General features: G+C 42.2%; 1 protein-coding gene and 3 long non-coding RNA genes across 6 annotated transcripts in view; 2 read left to right on the top strand and 2 right to left on the bottom strand.

Moving 5' to 3' along the window:
• Positions 1-272: 272 nt before the first annotated feature.
• LOC135407134 (uncharacterized) lies at positions 273-2514 on the bottom strand. The gene is made up of 3 exons (XR_010426719.1): positions 2391-2514; positions 1656-1810; positions 273-474 (listed from the first exon to the last, which is right to left on the bottom strand). It is a non-coding gene; the product is annotated as an uncharacterized LOC135407134 (long non-coding RNA).
• Positions 2515-2575: 61 nt separating this feature from the next.
• On the top strand, positions 2576-3229 carry LOC135407129 (uncharacterized). The gene is made up of 2 exons (XR_010426716.1): positions 2576-2704; positions 3037-3229. It is a non-coding gene; the product is annotated as an uncharacterized LOC135407129 (long non-coding RNA).
• A 7821-nt stretch (positions 3230-11050) lies between these two features.
• Positions 11051-13898, bottom strand: LOC135410275 (uncharacterized). The gene is made up of 2 exons (XR_010428595.1): positions 13220-13898; positions 11051-13022 (listed from the first exon to the last, which is right to left on the bottom strand). It is a non-coding gene; the product is annotated as an uncharacterized LOC135410275 (long non-coding RNA).
• A 200-nt stretch (positions 13899-14098) lies between these two features.
• CFAP47 (cilia and flagella associated protein 47) overlaps positions 14099-22614 on the top strand; it is a 281915-nt gene continuing 273399 nt past the window's right edge. Inside the window, exons 1-4 of one of the 3 annotated variants that reach the window (XM_064646846.1) lie at positions 14099-14310; positions 16603-16754; positions 19905-20020; positions 22041-22179. In XM_064646846.1, the coding sequence (XP_064502916.1) occupies positions 14140-14310; positions 16603-16754; positions 19905-20020; positions 22041-22179 (578 nt within the window). In that variant the 5' untranslated portion in view covers positions 14099-14139. The remainder of the gene's footprint in view (positions 14311-16602; positions 16755-19904; positions 20021-22040; positions 22180-22614) is intronic. The other 2 variants (XM_064646845.1, XM_064646844.1) reach the window with 2 other exon arrangements.

Raw genomic sequence — 22614 nt, 5'->3', positions numbered from 1 at the left:
TGGTTGGAGCCCTGAAGCTATATAGGATGATGGAGGGGCGCTGGCCTCATGATGTTACCATAAAGATATGCTTTTCATGTCCTTGGCTAGAAACTTGAGAAACTTTGTAAGCTGGTTTATAGCCCTGTGGGTAGGTACTTGTGGGGAAATGTTCCAGTGGTTGCTGAAAGCTGAATTTGAATTAGATTATGCCACTGTGAAGTATAAGCAGCTAATTCAAATATAAGGAATTTAAAATCAGTATTAAAATATTGTTAAACTTCCTCAACAAATAATGGCATTGGGCAGATGAATTTATTTTCAGAGTGTGGCCAAAAATATAAAAATACTGTGATAATAGATGTCAGCAGTGCAAATTGCTGTGCTTCATCTGACCACTCTTTTGGCAACAGAGAAAAGAAGAGCACTGTCATAAATACAGTAGCTTGCTTGATCTATGCAGCTCAGTGCACAGCTGTGCTCAGTGCTGTAAGCCTGCAAGGGAAGACAAATGAGAAATAAGTCATCCAGACACATCCCCAGTGCATTATTATTCCTGTGGCTGTGGGCTCAGCTAAGTGTCTCCTCTTAGGACCAGTGGAGAGTTGTGATCTACCCATCATTGATTCGTGCAAAGGAAAAGACAAATCTGGAAGCAAGGTTTCATTAACAACTGAGAATGTGGAAGAACGTAAAAGCACTGTCCTCAAGTACTCTTCTTATTCTAAAAGTCTGAGGTGCTGAAATGTTTATCAAGAAAACTGCAGGAAACTTGTATGGGATAGTTCTGTGATGGTAACTGCTGTGGCTCTTCAGAACATCTCATCTGAGAACACATTGAGATATAAGAAATAAAAACGGCTAAACTTAATGTTTTTATTTTAAAATATACAAATATTAGAAGATCACACTCCAGTAGTTCAGAGCTTATGTGGATAAGAGCGTGGCTGTGTGTCCAGCAAGAACAGAGAGACATTTGTCTTCGACTTTCCTCCTTCCCCTTCCCTCCCTGTCATGCTCTCCCATAGCATGTCCAGCCCTTTTGCATTGCTGTGCCAGGTAGAACTCATGAGAGCAGAGGTGGATCCACTGCCAGCAGACTGCTGAAAGATGCTGATTTTTGCTCTCTGTAGCAGACTCTTCGAGGTATGATCGATGTATTTATTAGCCTGCTAGATCACATTAAGAGCTCTTCAATGGGATTTTTTCTCTAATTGAAAACACCTCTCAAATAGTACTGATCCTCATTAAGCTATTTATGAAGTCCAGGAAGAACTTATTTTTGTTGTTTCAATATTTCCTAAGAATTCATAGTGCTCCTGCAAATAATTTTTTTGCTTTTCACCAAGCAGTTATATTCAGAGAAATAGGGGTATTCAGTTATAGTACAGCAGCTGCAATGGTTTTTGGAACCTCTTGCACTTCCAAAATGCACATGGAATTTGCTGACATGCTGGAAAGGCCATGCAGTGCCCAGAAGTCAACCACTGAGGAATGTTTCTGGAAGGGAGTGTTGCTCTCCCTGGGTGCTATGCCCGGCCAGAGCTGTCTGAGCACCACCTACCACACTGCCACGGCGTGGCCATAGGTTGCAAAAGCACAGCAGATGTGCCTTTTTCATCAGCAGGCAAAGCAACTCTGGCGCTTTCTCCTATTCTGCCTTATATGGTACTTACCTTGTGCTGCTTAGCTTTCATTTCCATGACTTTCCTGGGAAGACTGTTCAAGTGCTTCGCATTCACCCTTTGCAGAAGAAATTTTTCCTAATATCCATTCCAAACCTCCCCTGGCACAACCTGAGTCCGTTTCCTCTTGTTCTATTGATTGTTACCTACAAGAAGAGACCAACTCCCACCTTGCTACACCCTCTTTTCAGGTAGCTGTAGAGAGCGATAAAGACCTCCCTGAGCCTCCTCTTCTTCAGGCTAAACACCCCCAGCTCCCTCAGCTGCTCATCATCAGATTTGTGCTTCAGGCCCTTCACCAGCTCTTCTTGGGGCATACTGCAGCACCTCAAAGTCTTTCTTGTAGTGAGGGGCCCAAAACTGAACACAGGGTTTGAGATGCAGCCTCACCAGTGCTTAGTACAGGCAGAAGAACACTTCCCTAGTCTTACTGGTCACGCTATTGCTGATGCAGGCCAGGATGGCACTGGCCTTCTTGGCCACCTGGGCACACTCTGGCTTATTATCACCTGCTGTTGGCCAGCACCCTGAGGCAATTTTCTGCTGGGTAGCTTTCCAGTCACTCTTCCCCCAGCCTGGATCAATATCTAGGGTAGTTGTGACCCAAGTGCAGGGCCCAACACTTCACCTTGTTGAATTTCATCCAGTTGGCCTCAGCCCATCATTCCAGCCTGTCCAGATCCCCCTGCAGAGACTTCCTACCCACCAGTAGATCAACATTCCCACCTAATTTGGTGTCATCAGCAAACTGACTGAGGGTGCCCTCAATCCTCTTGTCATCATCCAGTCAGGCTTTGGTCATTCTGATTTTTTCCCTGTATAACCCCAGGACAGCTGTGTAGTCCTCCTGTGTGACTACCCCTTCTTCTGAAGGTCATAAACTCTCTGGTTCCATCTGAAGTCCATGCAAAGCCCAGGCTGGCAGGGTGGGGTGTGGCCGTAGGGCACATGCCCCATCCAGCAGTTTCACCACTGCAGTGCAGCTCAAGGGAGCAGTGAATGGGACAGGCAGGGGGAAGGCTGCGCTGAGTGAGGGCTGGGTAAGAACCAGCCCATGCTGGGTGTTTTCTAAGGCTGGGGAGAGGGTGCAGAGGCTGTCTGGAGTGTCTTGGGCAGGGCAGGTGCCACTCTCAGGGCCAGCTGCAGAGGTGCCCAGGCCTGCCAGACACAGGGAGTGCCCATGGAGATGTGCTCTGGGGATGTGCCCCCATCCCCACAACTTTCCCTATCCTTCCCCTTGCTGTGTCTTGGCTCCTTCACTCCATCTCCCATCTGTCCCCAGGGCCCTGTGTATCCTGCCCCAGCTGCCCTAGCTCCCATTTTTCTTCCACTCAGCTCGGCTGAGCCCCTTCTCTCCCACCCACTCTATCAGGCCATGGCTCTGAGCATCACGAAAATCCTGGCTGAGCTGGGCATCCTGCAATATGTGCTGAAGGCGAGTGACCAGTCAGTGAAAGTGCAGCCTCTGCACCTGCTCCCAGTCTTGATGTTCTCCCTGCCAGGAGGTGTGGGAGAGATCTACCCTTTGTAAATAAGTTAATAAATGGTTTGTTTGTCTTTAGAAATGCTCTGTCTGTGATTGTTTGGGCAAGACTCTGTTGAAGGCTGATATCCCTTGGCTCCATCTCCCCTCTCTAACAGATATGAAGATTGTGCTCCAATTTACATTTGCAATGATTACACTTGTGCTGAGGTGCTTAGCACCTCCCTGATGTTCTTGATATCTCCTCCTCCCCAGTGTCTTTTCCCCTGGCCCAGAACACCTCTGAACTGGCTTCAAAACATGATGCTGAAATCAACAGTTCCATCACGGGGTCTTGCTGCTTGTCCTTGGGCTGTCCCTTTTAGGAGGGTGTTCCCATCAAGTGAACCCCCAAAGGCCTGCAGAGGCCACTGCGTTACCTATCTCTGACCATTGGATCCTGACCCACAGCTGGAGGCTCAGCCACCTGTGGCCACAGTTTGATGGCTGCTGGGAGATTGCTGTGTGTACACAGGCCTCCTACTTTTGTCCCTGCACACCTATTCCTAAGTGGGAATATTGCCTGTGTCTCCCAGGCAGCTGAGAAGGTCACTCTTGGTACAGGCAAATCCGTGTCTGTGGCTCAGGTGTCCACGCTTGGCAGTGCTGGAGCTGCAGGGGAGGCCTGTGTGAGAGGCCTGTGCTGCCCAGCAGAGGAAGGAGTGAGAAGTGTGAAGAACAGCCCTGCAATCAGCAACACGAGAGGAGAAAGAGGACAAGAAGAAGACAAGGAGGAGGAGGAGGAGGGGGAAGAGGAAAAGGAAGAGGAAGAAGGGGAGAAGGAGGAGGAGAAAGGAGAGGAGGAGGAGGAGAAGGAGTGTGAGGTGCTCCAGTTGCTGGAGCAGGGATCAACAATGAGACCAGTCTCAGCGCTCCCCACACTGGAGCATATCACAGAATCACAGAATATGCCCCGTATACCAGAACTGCTGGTAAATGATGGAAAGTGGCTCAGTGAGCTCTTCAAACAGCTCCCTCAGAACCCTTGGGTGGATCCCATGTGGCCCTATAAGCCTCTGTGTGTCCAAAGGGTGTAGCAGGTCGCTGACCATTTCTCCTTGATTTATGGAGGCTTGTTTCTGCTCCTTGTCTCTGTTTTCCAGTTCAGGGACCCAGGTACAAGGAGAACAAGTGGCTATAAAGGCTGAGACAAAGAAGCTATTTAATACCTCAGTTTCTTCCTCATTCTTTGTCACTACATTTCCCCCTAGCCAATAAAGAATAAAGATTATCCTTAACCTTTCTTTTTTTTTTTGCTAATGCATTTATAGAAACGTTGTTATTCTCTTGCACAGCAGCAGCCTGATTAAGTTCTAGCTGGACTTCAGCCCTTCTGATTTGCTCCCTGCATAACCTCATGATAGCTGTGTAGACCTCCTCAGTGGCCTTCCACTTCTTCCACAGGTCGTAAACTCTCTGGTTCCATCGGAGTTCCGTCTAAAGCCCAGGCTGGCAGGGTGGGGTGTGGCCATGGGGCTCCAGCACCTGTGACATCAGAGGGGACAAGGCCCCACGTGCCCCATCTGGCAGCTTCACTGCTGCAGTGCAGCTCAAGGGAGCAGTGAATGGGACAGGCAGGGGGAAGGCTGCACTGAGCGAGCGCTGGGTAAGAACCAGCCCATGCTGGGTGTTTTCTAAGGCTGGGGAGGGTGGGCAGGGGCTGTCTGGAGTGTCTTGGGCAGGGCAGGTGCCACTCTCAGGGCCAGCTGCAGAGGTGCCCAGGCCTACCAGACATAGGGAGTGCTCATGGGGATGTGACCCCATCCCCACGTATTTCCCTATCCTTCCCCTTGCTGTGACTGGGCTCCTTCACCCCATCTCCCACCTGCCCCCAGGGCACTGTGCCTCCTGCCCCCTGTCTCCTGCCCCTGCTGTCCCAGCTGCCATTTCCCTGCCACTCAGCCCTGCTGAGACCCTTCTCTCCCTCCTCCTCTTCCAGGCCATGGCTCTGAGCGTCACCCAAATCCTCATGGTGCTGGGTGTCCTACAATTCACGCTGCTGATGGATGACCACCCACTCAAGGTCACGGAAGAGCTCCTGAAGCAGCATGAGGGGCGTCTGAATCAGGAGATGACTTCACTGAAGGAGATGGGGAAGAGCATCCAGGAGCAGACCAGACTCAGTGAGGAAAGCTTGCTCCTCTTTGCCTGCCAGCAGTGGTGGTTCTGGGTCTCTGCCGAAATCCTCCTCGCGATTTTTGGGTTCTACTGGCTGCCCAAGCAGAGGAGTGCTGGCTCTGACAGTGGCAGCCAGCAGGAAGCATCCAGCAGTGCCCAGAATCAGAGAGAGGAGGAGGAGGACTGGGAAGATAAACCAGACCCTTATAACACTCAAGATAAGCCCCTGGATAAGGTAGGGACCTCTGGTGCTTTTGCCAAGCCCTTCCCAAGAACAGCTTTCTGATGGCTGCATCCAGCCACGAGAGCAGACAGTGCCTACAAAGTCCTGGCACCCTCAAGGGCAACATCTTGCTGCTCATGTCCCTGAGACCACCCTTTGTGTAATTTTTCCACCAGGGCTCAGCACCATAGTGGGTCTGCTGGCGAAACAATCCTGCAGCCATGTGGAGAACGCACTGAAGAACATGTTGTGCTTCCTCCCTTCCCACCTGAGGAGGCAAATAGAAGCCAGATCCCTGCTTCCTGTGCAGTGTCTTCATCTGCTGCCAGTCCTGATGTTCCCTCTGCCAGGAGGTGTGGGAGAGATTCACCCCTTGAAAATATGTTCATAAAATTGTCTGTTTTGAGAAATGTTTTGTCTCTAGGTGTCTGGGCAAGACTATATTGGGGATGATACCCCTTGGCTTCATCTTCCCTCTTTAACAGAAACATAAAGTTTGTGCTCCAGTTCACATTTGTAGTAGATACAGTTGTGCTTAGGTGCTTAGGACCTCCTGTCTTCTCCTGGTGTTCTTGACATCTCCTCCTCCCTGTGCCCTTCCCAGTGTCCCAGAACACCTCTGAACTGGTTTCAAAAGATGCTGCTGAAATCAGCAGTTCCATCACGGGGTCTTGCTGCTTCTCCTCAGACTGTTCCTTTTAGAAGTGTGGTCCCATCAAGTGGACCCCCAAAGGCCTGTGGAGACCATCATGTTACCTGATTCTGACCATCAGATCCTGACTCACAGCTGGAGGCTCATCCACCTGTGGCCACAGTTTGAAGGCTGCTGGGACATGGCCTTGTGCAATAACCTCATGACAGCTGTGTCCTCCTGCCCCATCTTCCAAAGGTCATAAACTCTCTGCTCTTTCCCTGAGTTTCAGCCAAAGTTCTCTTCAGCCAGGCTGGTCTTCTCCACCAATTCATCTTTTGACACATGGGGTAGGCCTGCTCCTGTGCCTTAAAGATTTCCCCTTGAAGAATGTCTAGCCTTCTTGGACTCCTTTACCCCTCTAGACTGCCTCTCAAGGCATTCTGTCAAACAGATTCTTAAACAGGGCAATGTTTGCCCTCTGGATGTCCAAAGCAGCAGTTTTGCTGACCCCCCTCCTTATTTCTCCAAGAATTGAATTTGATTCTTTGATCACTGTGCCCAAGACAGCCTCTGACCATCACATCACCCACCAGTCCCTCTCTGTCCCCACACAACAGATGCAGCAGGTTACCTTCCCTAGTTGGCTTCCTCACTACTGCCTGTAAGTTACCTTCCACACTCACCAGGAATATCGTAGACTATTTCTTGTCTGTTGTATTTCCAGAAGGCATCTGGTAAATTAAAATCCCCCACAAGAACAAGGGCGAGCAATTGTAATTTCAGGACTGTGGAATCCTCTTCAGTTAATAGAAAGTAATAAGTACTGAAGAAATGAGATTCAGCTCTCAATACTTTCCCAAACTAATAGCTCTGTGTGAACAGCCTTCAAGACTGGTAATACTGGTGACCTCTATTCCCACTGGATAATTGCTTTTATTATGCATTGCTTGTTTCTATTCTTGTCCTACAGCACCGATGGATGTAATGTTGTTGTGTACCACATAGTGCTTAATGATATTGCTGAAAGAAAGTTTATTGCCAAGTTAAAAATATGATATCAATTTTGAGTTTCAATAAGGGTCTTAGCTGCAAGCCTGCCTTATTTTTTTTCCTCAGTACATTAAATATTTTTTATTATGGCTAGGAAAAATTAGAAAGTGCAAAATGTTCAACATATGTAGGCTAAAATTCAAACATATCTAATACTACCATAATGAACAGACATGCTAAATCTGTATCTGATAAATTAGGCCACATGATGGCAGGTGAAATGTGGATAAGGTGAAAGTACTACATGATGAAAGGAGGAGATGAAGACCTATTTTAGGTTGATATAACCAGTCAGAAACAGCAATGTATGTCAGAAAGGAGAAATCAATTTAATGTCTACATTATACAAAATATCAATACAGACAGTATATTAAACTGCACTAGGAGAAGTATCTACAGATAGATTTACAGGTAGACTGCAGCATTGATAAATGGCGGGTGACTGGAAAAGGGAAAAGAAATAGCATGGAGAAATCCTCAACCAAGAAAAATATATAAATGCGGGATTAAACTGAGCAAAAGATATTAGGAAAGAGGTATATAAAATAGTGAATGAAGTAATAAATGCCAGTTGAATGTCCACATTTCCTCTTTTTGCCTAGTGTGGGACAAAATGTTAAAATAGCAATCTGAAAAAATTAGTGTAAGTTTCATGAAAGAAAGCACATGTTGACACAATGTGTCATTAAACTACTGAGTAGCATAAACTCCCTGGAGTAAGTAAATCTATACTCTGCAAGATACATTCTAATTCTCATTTAATGCAATCCTGAAACTTTGCTATTGTTCTTCAAGGCCATCATTGGATAAGGACCCTGCTAAATTAAGTAGTATCCTTTCATCTGTAACTTATGAAGACAAATGACCTCTCCTAGTGAAATGCAACAAGCTATGCTGACATTCATGAGGACTAGAGATAGTATTTTGAGGAAAAGTGGCTTGATTCAGAGCAGTCTTGCAGAGAAGGACTTGGGGGTGCTGGTTGACGAGAAGCTCAACATGAGCCAGCAACATGCACTCACAGCCCAGAAAGCCAAATATATCCTGGGCTGCATCAAAAGCAGCATGGGCAGCAGGTCGAGGGAGGTGATTCTGAACCTCTGCTCCGGTCTTGTGAGATCCCACTTGGGGTACTGCATCCAGCTCTGGGGTCCCCGATACAAGAAGGTTATGGACCTGTTGGAGAGAGTCCAGAGGAGGCCCTGGAGATGAACTCAGGGCTGGAGCACCTCTCCTGTGGGGACAGGCTGAGAGAGCTGGGCTGCTCTCTCAGAAGAGAAGGTTCTGGGAAGACCTTATAGCACCTTCCAGTACCTAAAGGGGACCTACAAGAAGGCTGAGGAAGGACTTTTCACAAGGGGTAGTGGCTTCATACTGACAGAGGGTACCTTTAGGTTAAATATCTGAAAGAAATTACTTACTGTGAGGGTGGTGAGGCACTGGAACAGGTAACCCAGAGAAGCTGTGGATGTCCCATCCCTTAAAGTGTTCCAGGCCACACTGGATGGGGCTCTGAGCAACCTAGTCTAGTGGGAGATGTCCCTGCCCACGACAGGAGGGATGGAACAAGATGATCCTTAAGGTCCCTTTCAACTCATATCATTATATGATTCTGTGATTCTATAATGCAATAAGTAGCCATAAAAGGTTATACTGAACTACAGTCTGATTGCATTTAAAGTAAATAGACACATCTATTTGGTAATGGTTTCCAACTGTAACTGAAGTCAAGGAAACAAAAACATGAAACAGCTCACAAGGCTCAGTACCTAAAAAGCTGAAAACCAGGGGGTGGTAATGATACTCTGGATGATCACAATGCAAATTTAATTTATCTTACTAAGCACTTGGATTTCAAGAATCATTCATAAGATTCTTAGAATCCTTGGATTCTGTGGAAGTAAGTTGGATAAATTGCATAATAACTGTAGAAGATACGTGTATAATAAAAATTGTGCCACAAAATGGTTAGGCAGTAATTTTCAGCCTTCAGGCAAAAAGAAATTAAATTTACTAGCATCTGAACAGGCTTTTCAATAATTTTATCATTATTGCCTAAGAAAAAGATTCTTGAAGTTGTTTAAGTAATGATGTAGCAGGAGACCTGCCTAAAGCCAATGTGATATATGGAATTCTATTTTAAATACTTCTACAAGGGGTGGGGAATGTTCATCCTCTGGAGGTACTTAGCTCACTCCTAACCATAGGGGAAGTTTAGACTAGACATTGATTTTCCATCAGTGAAGTGTGGTGAGATAAATCTCACCATTAGTAACTATAGAAAATCACATCTTACTTGTGTATAGTGAAAATTTAGTATTGATTCATTGATGCCAATAGCTGTTGACATCTTGATACCAGCCTGGAAAGTCTATTGCTCTGGTTTCAGCATGGTTTTATGGGTATCTTTAAAAGCCATAGACAGCTGTTAAAGAAGCCCTGATTTATATGAGGGATTTTCAGAACTATCCTTTATCTGAATTTCCTATTGTCTGTATAAATGTAGTTTCTCCATATTTATGTTCTGTTTTGATCACAGAGGATCTGCTCAGCTCAAAAACATATGTCTTCATCATGTTTCTCAGTGAGGTTCAACAATTTTTCTTTCCACCCTGCAATTTTTGTATTTGTCTAATACATGAAATCTGTGAGTGGATACAGAGGCTTTTAGAGTTACTAAATTTTTCACAAACAAAGATGTATTCACAGATTGTGACTAAAAATGATGCCAGATGCAAGAAAGCATTTCCATTGTTTCAGACTGCAGGAAACAAAGGGAACACTTGTACTTTGGTGCTGAAAACTTCGGACTAACTGCTGTGAGCTCATAAGATCAAAACCTTCAGCTCAGCTCTGTGTGCTGGTACCAGCCTTGGTCCCCAGATCAGTGTTGTCATATTACAGCTGTATCACGAATGACCTCCTAGTCAGGCTTTTTAGCTAAACCAAATGATTATGCTGATAAAACCACTCTGATTGTGCTCCATAGATACACAGAATAGTCAATGTGTGGCTCTAGAAGACCTAAGCTATATGATTGAATAATGGTGACTGTGTGTATTTATGATGCAGATTTTTCATTTACCAATTCCTCCAGAGTCACTCTAAAAAGGTTAAAAAAGGGAAGGCATTTGTGATTGCCTTGTCTAACTGACAATCTCTCTGTTGTTCACTTTTTTCAACAATTTTGGTCACACTCCCTTCAGCCCATTCTGAGGTGGAGGAACATCTCAGAGATTGGCAATTCTTACACGTTCTGTGAAGACTGATGGTTTCATTGAGCAAAAAGACCCAATAAAATCTTCATTAGTTCTGCTTCTCACAGAATTCTTTGTTGAGTGAAGAGACCTTTAGAGAGAATTAGAGCCCTAATCTGTCATTTTGAACATTCTCATTTTCCATTAAACAGAGCAATTTGCAAGATTAAATGCAAAGGAATATATCTTATTAGTCATCATTATTTGGATTTTGTCTGTTTCTGATTCCTAAAAGCTGATATAAAAATACACACTCTCTATTTGTTTTACCACTAAGTGGCCCTATTTCCTTCTAGTATATTCTAAAAATATTTATTCTTCCCGAAGTAAAATAAATAGGTCAGCATTCACAGTTCAAATCACAGTTCTTCTGGATTCAGATTCCAGCAACAAAGGGCAGCATGACTGGCAGTTTGGTCAAACTACTTTAATTATTTCAGATATCGCTGTCATTTCTTGTTGCTGAATTACTGTCAAATAAACCACCTTTATGATGATTTTAACTGACCCTTTTTCTAACATTTTGAATACTTTCTGAAGTGATTTGTCTGTGTTTTTAGAGATTCCTGGATGAATGAGAACTACTTCTAAAGCTTTTTTATTCATCATCTGATACTGCTAAGGTGAATGCAATGTTAATTGTACAGCTTATCACACTGTAAAATATCATGAATTTCTGCAGAATTAAAAGCACTCAATGTGGTCATATGATTTACTGATAGAAGAGAATGACAATAAATAATCCATACCTCAGCACTAGCTATAAAGGATTCCATCATCAAAATGAAGTACACCTGTTCCTTTACAATAGTTTTCACTTTGTGGGTGACTATTAGGTGATTAATAAAAAAATCTTATGAAGACAGCCAAGGCTGAAGAAAGGAAGGAGCAGAGTCCATTATCCAATGTTGTTTCATAATGAGCTACCATAATGATGGCAATAGTAAGTATTTGGATATAATGCCCTGCAGCAGAGGAAGAGAGCCCAGACAAATTATGTCAGAGAATTCAGGATTCTTTTAGTGCTGGGCTTTGCTCCTCTATACACAAGCTAAATCACAGTTAAAAATAGTTTCTTAAAGATTTAGTTAAATGGTTAAAAAATTTGTACGGACATATCTACATTGAATCAGGTGAAAAGAGAGCAGTGGTCTTTGATACTGATTCTCGTATGGGGTGGTAACCTTGTGAGTGTGGGCTGGAGCAAGCAGCAGAGATAGAAATCTTTAAAAATCACTTCTGTCATTAAAGAATTAGTATCAAAGGACCAGAGAAACTATGTAGGAGTGTTCTTCATTCTCTATAAAAAAATCAGAAGGAGTTTAATTCTTTGGTATGGTAATCTTCTCTTTTTTTTTTTTCCTTTTTTTTTGTTTGTTTCATTTAAGTACAACCATGATACCATTAAACAGATTCAAGTAGTGTTCCCAAAGAACTCTCTGTGGATGCTTGGATTTTACCCTTAGTGCTTGCTATGCCAGATTCCCAAACATTCTTCAGTGACCTACAGATGGTATTTATAATTTGAATCTTTAAGAGGGATAAAAAGACCTGTTAGCATCCTTCTCCAGCAACAGAAACAAAGGTTCTTCTCTTTCCTTGCCCCCTCTAGGTTTCTTGACCCATTAAAAATAGGCTTTTTGCCCTTTTTGTACTTTGTAGTTTTGATCTGTGCCATGTTTGCAGCTTCTCATATATGACTTTTAAAATATAAATAATTTGAGTCCTCATGCACCTTCAAGGGATGAAGTAATCCATGGCAAAACATTTTGGGTTAATCAAAACCGATGTCTGAGGTTCTGAGTGCATGCTGTGCCTGCTGTTCCACCTCCTTTCTTCTGTTACTTTAAAGCAGAGCACAAAGTGGCCCAAACCCTCCAAGTCTAAGTGCTGGATTCTTGTCAGCTTCATTTTACCACTTAAATTACAGCACAGGAAGGATCAGAACAGGAACACATCTTCCACCACTCAGGAAATGCGTGCCATGAATTATTAGTGTGGTCGCTGGCACTGCAGACACTGAGCTCCCAGCAGCACTCAGGAGTGTCAGTGCCTGCTTTGGTTCTATGTAGACCGTGTCTGTGATTCACATGGATGCCCAGAAGAGAAATCAGACCATTTTGAGTTCAATTTAATCCAACTGTAATCAGTCCTTGAGAAACCTAGGGCAAGAAGAGCACCCTTGTCTGAATCACCCTTTGCTCTTCTGGACTGCTGTTGGAGTGGGACCCATAGCAGGAAACAGCTGGGGCAAACAGCAGGGGCCGTGCTGGACAGCCCGGAGCCCGAGTCCCAGGTTAGGTATCTCTTCATTGCTAAATAGCATCTCGGGGTGCATCTGGAAGAGTGTGGCCAGCAGGCTGAGGGAGGTGATCCTCCCTCTCTACTCAGCCCTAGTGAGGCCACACCTGGAGTGCTGTGTCCAGTTCTGGGCTCCTCAGTACAAGACAGTCAAGAAGCTACTGGAGAGGGTCCAGCCGAGGCCACGAAGATGATGAAGGGTCTGGAGCATCTCTCTTATGAGGAGGGACTGCAGGAGCTGGGCCTGTTTAGTCTGGAAAAGACAGAGGGAATCTCATCAATACATTTAAATATCTCAAAGGTGGGTGTCAGAGGATGGTGTCAGATGCTTTTCAGTGGTGCCCAGCAAAAGGATGATAAGCGATGGCTATAAACTAAAACGCAAGACGTTTCACCCTAACATGAGGCTGCCCGGCGGAGTCTCCATCTCTGGAGACATTCCAAACCCACCTGGACGCATTCCTGTGCTCCAGGTGACCCTGTCTTGCCAGGGAGGTTGGACTGGAATTTCTCCAGAGGTCCCTTCCAACCCTAAAGATTCTGTGAGTCAGTGAAATTCAGCCCCATGATGTGGCCGTTTTGGTGCACCTCCAACAAAAATTAATAAAATAATAAAAAGATGAAACACCGCGTCTGGGGCTTTTACTTCTTTCCAGCTCCTGTCCAACCTGGCGCCCACGGAACAGCAGCCGAGCCCTCCGGGGCTCCCTGAGCCTGCTGGGCGTGTGAGGGCGAGGAGGGGCTGCCTCAGGCTGGGGACAACCACCAGGAACCGCCACAGCTGCGGGATAAAAATCCTGTTCCTTGGGCATCGGCACCGCCTGCCTGGGGACAAGCGGACTCCGCTGAGGTAAACGGAGCGGGCTGGGCTGAGCCGGGCTGAGCTGAGCTGAACTGAGCCGGGCTGAGCTGAGCCGGGCTGCGCTGAGCCGGGCTGAGCTGAGCCGGGCTGCGCTGAGCCGAGCTGGGCTAAGCCGAGCTGAGCTGAGCTGAACTGGGCTGAGCTGGGTTGAGCTGGGCTGGGCTGAGCCGAACTGAGCTGAACTGAGCTGAGTTGGGCTGGGCTGAGCTGAGCCGGGCTGAGCTGAACAGAACTGAGCTGAACTGGGCTGGGCTGAGCTGAGCCGGGCTGAGCTGGACTGAGCTGAACTGGGCTGAGCTGGGCTGAGTTGGGCTAGGCTGAGCTGAGTCGGGCTAAGCCGAGCTGAACTAAACTGAACTGAACTGAACTGAGCTGGGCTGGGCTGGGCCGAGCCGATGGCCCCACCCCTACCCAGCTTCTCCTCTTTCGATTGGCGGATTTAGGCCGCGCCGCCATTTTCCACCCAATCAGCGCCGTGCGTCCGTTGCTAGGCGCCCGTGTGCCGGCCATGGCGGCCATGGCGGGCGGGTGTCGGGAGCAGTGCGGGGTTCGCATCGCCCCGGCCGAGCTGCGCTTCAGGGACGCGGTCCCGGGCCGCCGCTACCGCGCCGCGCTCACCGTCCAGAACCTGCGGGTCGAGAGCTGCCGCCTGCAGCTGCTGCCGCCGCACCGGCCCCAGGTGAGGGGTGGCTAGGGGTGCCCCGCGAGCGCCTCTCTGCGAACAGCGGTCCCGTTTGGGCAGCGCCTCGCCCCGCTCCAGCCTGCGGGAGCGGCACCCGAACGAAAGGAACTCCCATCTCCCCGGTCCTTTACTCTCCCGAGGCTGCGGGCGAGAGCTTCCTTTTTTGGAGACAGCTTCCTTGTTTGTTAAATCCATAGTTTCAATGGAAGTACACAGGCTTTTCTTGTCTTACTACATCAGCCATTAGCAGGTGGACTCGATGATCTTGGAGGTCTTTTCCAACCTTAGTGATTCTGTGATCAAGTGCATCGTTGGTACCAAACCCTGCTTGGCCTTCCTGGTTGGCTTCGTGCTGTTCAGAATTTGTCCCGCAAGAAGGCCATGAGATCCTCATCATTTCAGGGAACATTCTGTAGAAATGGGTCATTTTGCTATGGTGTGAACAACAAATCAGTGAAATGATAGCTCTGTTACATCATTTCTGGGTTGTATTCTAAGGGTTTTTTTGACTACAGTAGTCCCTTTGTGGTGGTTGCTGGGAGCTTTCTTAGAAAAGAGTTTTGCAATCCTTTCTCATGATATTATGATTCCTTTTAATAGCATCTGATTAATTCTTGAAAAATCACTGCATAACCAAACATTTTAAAAGCAAATGCGTCTTTACAATTCTAACCAGCTTAGCCCTTGACTTGTAGCCTGTGTGTGCCCAGCAAAACCCAGCTGTCCTTAGTAGATAATTGCTTGTTAATTATATCAAAATTAGGATCAAAGGGTTGGTTTGAACTGGCATCAGGGGTTGAACAGAAACTGATGTTGCTTTGTGTTCACAGCTTGAGCTATGAATAATTCTAGAGTAATAATCAATATGATTGTCAGACAACTGAAGTACCTTGGATAATTTCACAACCTGAGTAGTTGGCTTTTCTTTTTGAGGGAAAAAGTGGCAGCTTGATTTTTATTACACTTACTTGATTTTTATTAGCCGAAGACTTTTGGCATGAGCTGGAAACTGTTGAGAGTGCTTGATTTGGTAGGGCTGTGCTTATTCTGTTTTGTTAGTTTTCATTAGCCTTATCAATTTTTCATGTACTGCAGAAGTGGAAAGGCAGAGTCAGTTTTAGAAAAGGTTACTCAATCATAGCTTAAGAGTTTCTACCTCTGTGATTAACTCATGCCTTTTGCTACGTATTTTAATGCTTTTGTACATGAGAGGACCAATATGACAGCTGGGGGACAAGATGCCACTTCCCATGCTCAGTTCCAGAAAGGTCTGTTGTGTTGCCCTTTCTCATTCCCAGACCTTTTGCTGCTGTCTGTAATTACAAGGCTCTGAAGTGTATGACTCATCTGAAAAATTTTGAGGCATTCATAGCGTGCAAGAACTGAAAAATAACCTTCCTTGAGCTGTCATAGTGCATAGCCAAAAAATGTCTTTCAAGGAATTTAGCTCACAAAGCAGTTTTCCATAGGCTTCATTGAAAGTTCCTAATACAATATATTAATTTCCCTCGTATAGAATGAATATCCTTGAGTGTTTAATTCTCTTTAGAGATAGATTTTACACACCTCAAAATTAAAACTTGGCTACTTTTTCCAAATCAAGCCCATAATCAGGAGGTACATTACATAGCAAATTTCCTTTAGCTGAGTATTTATCCTGCTAGGAGAATTCTAAAGGAATAGAGGGAGGTGCTCAGACAACAGAATCAAGATATAGTAAATTATGTTTGAATATTTCAAACATAAATTAGAACAGAAAACTTAGAGAGAGGAAAGGGTGCTTTCTGTCAGCTGCTTCTGTTTTTTTTCCCTTTCATTTGACCCCCTAAATTAGAAGTGCCATGGACTTTTCAAGCAGATTTCAATGTACAGTGACACTTTCTGTTCATGTAAGCTGGATGTCGGTCAGACCTAGAGAAAGCTCTTACCCTGTCCCCTTTTGTTGCTGATTTGAACTGAGACCTAATCCTTGTTATTTTCTCAAGTGCTAAAAATATTCTTCACTGAGTAATAGCAGATTTAATTTTGTGTTGCTTCAGGTTTATTGCAGCAGTAGGAAAAGCTGGAGCTCTCTTGGAAAAACTAGAAAATTTTGCTAATTCATTTTGTCTTTTACTTCAAAAACTCTGAACTTCAATAAATAGGGAGATAAAATTATAACCCACTGCATATTTTAAAGTTCATTGTAAATTTTAAATCAATCTGTGTCTTCTTAAAATGAACCACATATATATCATTCTTAATCTAGAATGCATTACAATTAAAAAAATATGTTTTTTTGATTTGCAGTTTAAATTGATTGTGGAAAATCCAGAAAAGCCCATTGCATCTGGACTTCAGCTTAAAGCTTTTGTGGAATATTATCCCGACTGTGTAGAAGACCTTCAAGATAAACTGATTCTTTTAGTAGATGACGACGTAGTTGATATCCCTCTGCTTGGGTATGATGTTCAACAGTTCATGTGCTGCTGTTAGTATTTGCAGTTTAGTCTTGTGCAAAGTTTATTTGCAGTTTAGTCTCGTGGAAAGTTTACTTATACATGTCACATATGGCTTTGTAATTAGTCTGTCAATTGGATGGAAAACAAGTAGTAAGTTTCCTACAAAAGTAAGATTTATTTTTTTTCAAAGAAGCACATGGGTAAGAAGTTCATTGGGGTGATGTCCCTCTAAGATCATAGACAGTCTGGATTTTTGGTTTTGCTGTATTCTACCTTGGTTGTGATAATGTTGATAATTTTTAATTCTGTATGGTTAGACAAGTTAACACCTACTCTTGATGTCTTCCTTTCTTCATGAACCATTTATATAAAAGATTTTACAGTAAATTGTTCACAGTTACAAAACTGGATTATAGTGAACCATATGTTGCTTGATTCTAGAAATAGGGTGCATGTTTTAGAACAGCATCACAAGTTCAAGGATCACTTTCATCAATCCATGTGTGATTGTATGTGCTTATCTGTGTGTGTCTATATGGATATCTCTTATATGTTGTATAAACATAGACTGATTGGAAAAAGTAAGCTTCTAAATATAGTTTATCAGACTTAGATTCAGTGGTTATCTGAGGATGAGGGGGAATTGCTCTGGAGCACCTTTCTCTCCTTTATCTATTAAGAAAAATGAAGACAACAAACTTCTGCTTACAGGTCAAGCTTTTAGATGCCTGAATTGGGACAGGTGAATCTCACAGACTACTGCAAATCATCATTTTTGTGAAGATCTTAATGTTACAAATTACATGTACAGACAGAAATGAATTTCCATGTGGAGATTAATCAGTATATGAGTTGTATATATAAGAATCAAGCAATTCCAGAAGCATCTCATGCTAGCCTGAAATGTGTAAAGCTCTGCCTTCAGATAAGAAATACTTCTACATTGTGTTTACCTCTTATGATCTTTTTCACTGATTTGCTTTTCCTTGTTTCATCTTAAAAGTTGTGGGATTTTTTTATGTTAATGTCATCCTATTGTTAATATAGGACAGAAATAGTTAAGTATGACATGGGGTTTTCAAGTTACAATAAATTTTGTATCGTCTTAGCAAAAGACTGTCTACTGTTGGAAGAGTTGCAAGTAACAATTTCAATTAGTTGTTTTTTTCCTGTGGTGTTTGTAAGTTCTATTTCTCTTAGAACACACTGTTGAACATGCTATTACAGCTTTCTTTAATTAACTTCAGAGAAATCTAAACAGCCTGAAATGTTTTTCTTTGGCTGAAAGGCAGGGATGACTTTTCATAAGGTAATACTGAACTTAGTAATTCAATATGATCATTTTGGTGTTAAAACTGTCTCTAGATAAGTTCTCCCAACATATATTTTCCTAGAACAAAAAGGTTATTAGGCAGCAGTTTTAATTTAAATAGTTTAATTTTTAGGTTTGGGGTTTTTTTATTTTTAATTTTTTGAAAATTTTATTAGAGTACTATTGTGAAGATAAGACCACTTAGGATGCTAATGCTACTGGTGACTCCTTTCTGGAAAGGACTTGCAATAGATTAGTATTTGAAGTCTTCACGTTTAACTGGCTTTTGTGGAGAAAAAGTTTACAGGCTCTTATTGGTTTTTTGGGGTTTTTTTGTGTGTGTGTTTGCAAAAGGCCAATATACTTTGATTTTATTTTTTTTATCTGTGTTTTCCCAAATGTATTTTGTGTCATGCAAATGTAGTAAATTCCATCTTCATGAAAAAGCCCCAAACCAAAACACAACCAGCAAACCAAACAAATAAACCTCACCCTGTATTAGAAAACAAACCCCAAACCCTTTACCTTGACTGTTTCCCTTTTGCACAGGTCTGTATCTATTAGAAAATCATATTGCAGTTAGAATTTAAGCTTATTCTTGTCTATTTGAGAAGTAAGATAATTGGATCTTGAGAGGAGAAATATTTCTGTTCTGTTTTTTCAGTGAAGCTTATTGGAAGAATGTCTGGATACTTGGAATGTGAAATTTTAACAATTGATTTGAATGCACTCTAATCTTAACAGCTGATTCTTTTTTTTCCCTTTATTTTGTTTTTCTGGGTTTTGTTGTTTATTGTTTTTTTTTTCCCCCACATCCTGCTGGCTTAGACCATCTCTTTCAAGAATTTACTAATTTACTCTTTTTGCTTTACAATGAATTATTAAAGAGAATTAAAAACAGTGTTTTAAAATTCTTGAGAGCAAATTCTTTTGGGGCATTTCTTGATTCAATTTTTTTTCCTCACTCCCTTCCTTCCCCTTCCCCTCCCCTTTATGTACTGGAGTGTCTGGGCAGGATCTGCCTCGCTTGACCAACCATATTTTTCTTCCTTCTCCATTTAGTTTTCTGTGCTGCATGTAATGCAGATCATGAGATGTAATTGTTCCTGCATGTTTATATTTGTGGTTAAGAGGAGATAGACTGCTGATATAAAATTCCAATTGATTTGAAACAGTTTTATGTGAGACCAGAGGTGCGATTATATTAAAAATTGGGGTGTTTAAAATACAAGTTTTTTGAAGCGAGAATGATCTATTCATTTTGTGTAAACTACCCAACACAGGAATGTCATCCTGCTGAATGAGGCTATTAAATAAATAATAGAAATAGCTTGTGGCTTTTGTCATTACCCACTTCTGTCTGTTGTAATAAGTTTTATTGAAGTCACATAAAATATGCATCAAACACAAAGGCTGTAAATGGGCACTGGCACGCCTGCTTTCTCTCTGCTTCTAGTTCAGGCAGCTGGTAAGGAATTATGGTGAATGTTAACTTTGGTCTTGTTTTGGGATACAATTAGCGCACGATAGTTTTATTTACAGTGCTATGATAAAGTATATAAATTAAATAGAAATATATACATTCCATTTTGACTAATTGTTTAAAGCTATATTGTTTTAAAGTTACAGTAGTTAGTCATTAAACAAGTTGGTCGATAACTACCTCTCTTACATCTCCCCTGTGTATGCTGTAGTGCTGAAAGGAGTTGCAAGAACCTTGGTGGGAGAACTAGGACAAAAGGAAAACTCTCTTCCACTGGAGTGCTTGATCAAATTTCTCTAAAAATGCAAAGGTATTTTCAAGTTTTGGAAGATAAAACCATGTCTTTTCTCTACAGATTTATTCCATACTGTTGTCTGGAAATTGAGTCAGAAATTGATTTTGGTCAAGTGATTGCAAGCAATAAAGTAATTAGTAAAGAGATTAGTATTGCTAACCATGGATCATCTTCAGGTAAATATCTAGCATGCATTAAATTATACAAGTATTTTATTTTCTTGGAAAGTTTAATTTTATGCAAATTAACACTTCAGTGGCCAAGTAGAAATTAACTGGAGTTCTGGATTATGCAGATTACAAGTATTGTAGCTGAAGGTATTGTACATGGCCCATTGCTTCTGTAGGCATTTCTATGCTTCCACTTAGAAAAGAAAAACTATTTTAGAACTTTGCAAATTTTAGGAGTTCTCTACTTTTGAGTTCCATCTTGAAAGATGCAAAAATGTTACTCGTTTTCTTAGTATGCCCAAAATAAATAGCAGCAAATCATGTCTGCTCTTGCTTTGTTCTCTTTGTGCTTCTGTGATCCCCAGAACTGTCTATTAAATAAACAACTACAAGCTTCCTGTGCTTTCAGAGCTCATATCCTCTAGGATGGGAATTGAACTGTATTTGTTGCTAGAACATAATGAGGGGTCTTTTATCTTGCTACCATAGCTTTTGAAATCATACAGCTTTTACAACATGCACATACTTCAACTTCTGCAAGGGGACCCTTCCAAGGAGAATAAAAAACATGGTCAATGGAGCATAAGAATGTTTATGTGATCCAAATAACCTATTTGATTGCCTTTTCCACTGGACAAAGCTGCAAACACCTTTCTCCGGAAGAAGGGTGGCAACTGTTCTGAGTTTCAAACAAGAAATTTAAAACAGTTAATTGTTTCTGTTCCTCACTTCTACAGTTGTTTGTTGTTTTACAAGCTGTCTCTATTTACATTAGGCCAAGGTTCTGTGAACATTTGTGTCCTAGATTTTCACAAGTTATTGTACCAAGAGAAAATACATGACTGCAGAAACAGAAAGATGGTTGCAATAATAAGACAAAAAAAATCAAATTTCTGTCTAGTTAAAGCAGTTTTAATTTTTTTTTCCATAAAACAAAAGGAGGAAATGTTGTGTTTTTTTTTCTCTAGGCAGTTCAACTTAGAGATGTAGTGTGTAGTTTGTATAATCAGCTCTTACTCATACATACTAACTTCTTATTTTGGGTAATTATGATTAGGTAAAGAAAATGAGAGCCTACATTACCTATGTATCTACAACTAATTTATATGATATTAATTTTTTCATATCATACAAGGAGATGTTTCTAGTTATAAACTCTGCATGATACATGCTGGTTACGTGATGAAGTTTTTTAGGATTGGACAGAGACAAAATTAGAATGAAGGTGGTGGTTAGTAAGTGTATTGAGAGCAGACAAAGAGCTGCTGAACCTGTGTTTCTGTAGGCTCTGTAAATCATAATACAGCAGGCCACAATAGCAGGCAGCATGTAAAATATATGAGCAAGAAGTGCTTTGTGCTGGCCTGAGACTCAAGGATTGCATTTCACGTGTCATCCCATGCACGAAACAATTCCTGCTCCTGATCTTATATCAGAGATTATCTTTTATTTGAGGTCAAACAGTGCATTTTTTTTACAAAATTTGAAATAATTTCTTTGTGTCTGTAATATAATGACAGATAATTAGTGCTATTGGTTAAATACACATTTAAGATTTTTTTCACGATCTAAAAAATATTTTTATAAACTAGAAACATTCACTGTTCTCTTCTGCAATAACTTGTGTTATGCACATACCAAATCATAAAAGCTGTTGTCACCTGCAATATACACTTAGCTTTCTGGCTACTGTAGCTGCCTAGAGCTGTGTATAAAATAGCCTGTGACTTACAAAATGGTACTTACAGCTGCTTTATGATATAGTCACTTTTGTTTGGAATGTGAGTACCTTCTCTGTTACAGTCTCAGATTGCAAAGTGGCATTGGACATGTGTGTAGTATTTAAAAAAGCCTGGAAAAATTATCTACTCTCTGTTACAAATAGTTTTTAAAAAGCTGAACTCCGTGTTTCCTGTTTCCTTAGGAAAATGTATTGCTTGTGAATTATGTGAGGTGTAGTTTCAAAAGAATATAAATCTACAACTTTATATTGTATAGCATTCTGTTTATTACTCTGTTTTTTTAGGTATATTTGAAATATCATATGATGGGGTTGTCTTGGCTAGCATAACACCTGCCAGTGGACTGGTAAAGCCAAAATCTAAAAGGACAATTCAAGTGGATATCTGCACAGATGTACCCAGAGTCATCAAAGAAGTGATGAAGTGAGTGTATGACTGAAGAAGTCCAGCTCTACAAATTCCTTTTTTGCCTGTTATTAATTCTAATCTTAATTATGAATGTTTATCTAAAAAAGTTAAAAGTTCCTAAGTGTCGGTTGCTGTCTTTCAAACTTATTTTTATTAAATTAATTTGATGATTATATTATCTCCACGGAACAGTGATGCATAAGTTGTGTACCAGCCTGTGTTAATAAAGGTGTCTCATAAATCATAATGATATGGGATGTTTGCACATCTCTCAAAATAAAACTAACCAAGATCTTTGGTATCTTTCACCTTTCTGCACATCCTGTGTTCCTTACTTTTCTTACCTTCTGTTACTTCTACTTTTCTTTTAGCTCTACGTGTTTCAGGACTCTCAGAAACGTTATTGTGTCTTTTGGTGTATCTTATTTTCAATGGAGAGAGAATGAATTT

This window comes from Pseudopipra pipra, chromosome 2, assembly GCF_036250125.1.
Source record: "Pseudopipra pipra isolate bDixPip1 chromosome 2, bDixPip1.hap1, whole genome shotgun sequence".
Classification (NCBI taxonomy): Eukaryota; Metazoa; Chordata; class Aves; order Passeriformes; family Pipridae; genus Pseudopipra; species Pseudopipra pipra.
The sequence above is the reverse complement of the archived record's forward strand: the minus strand, read 5'-3'. Positions and strand labels throughout refer to the sequence as shown.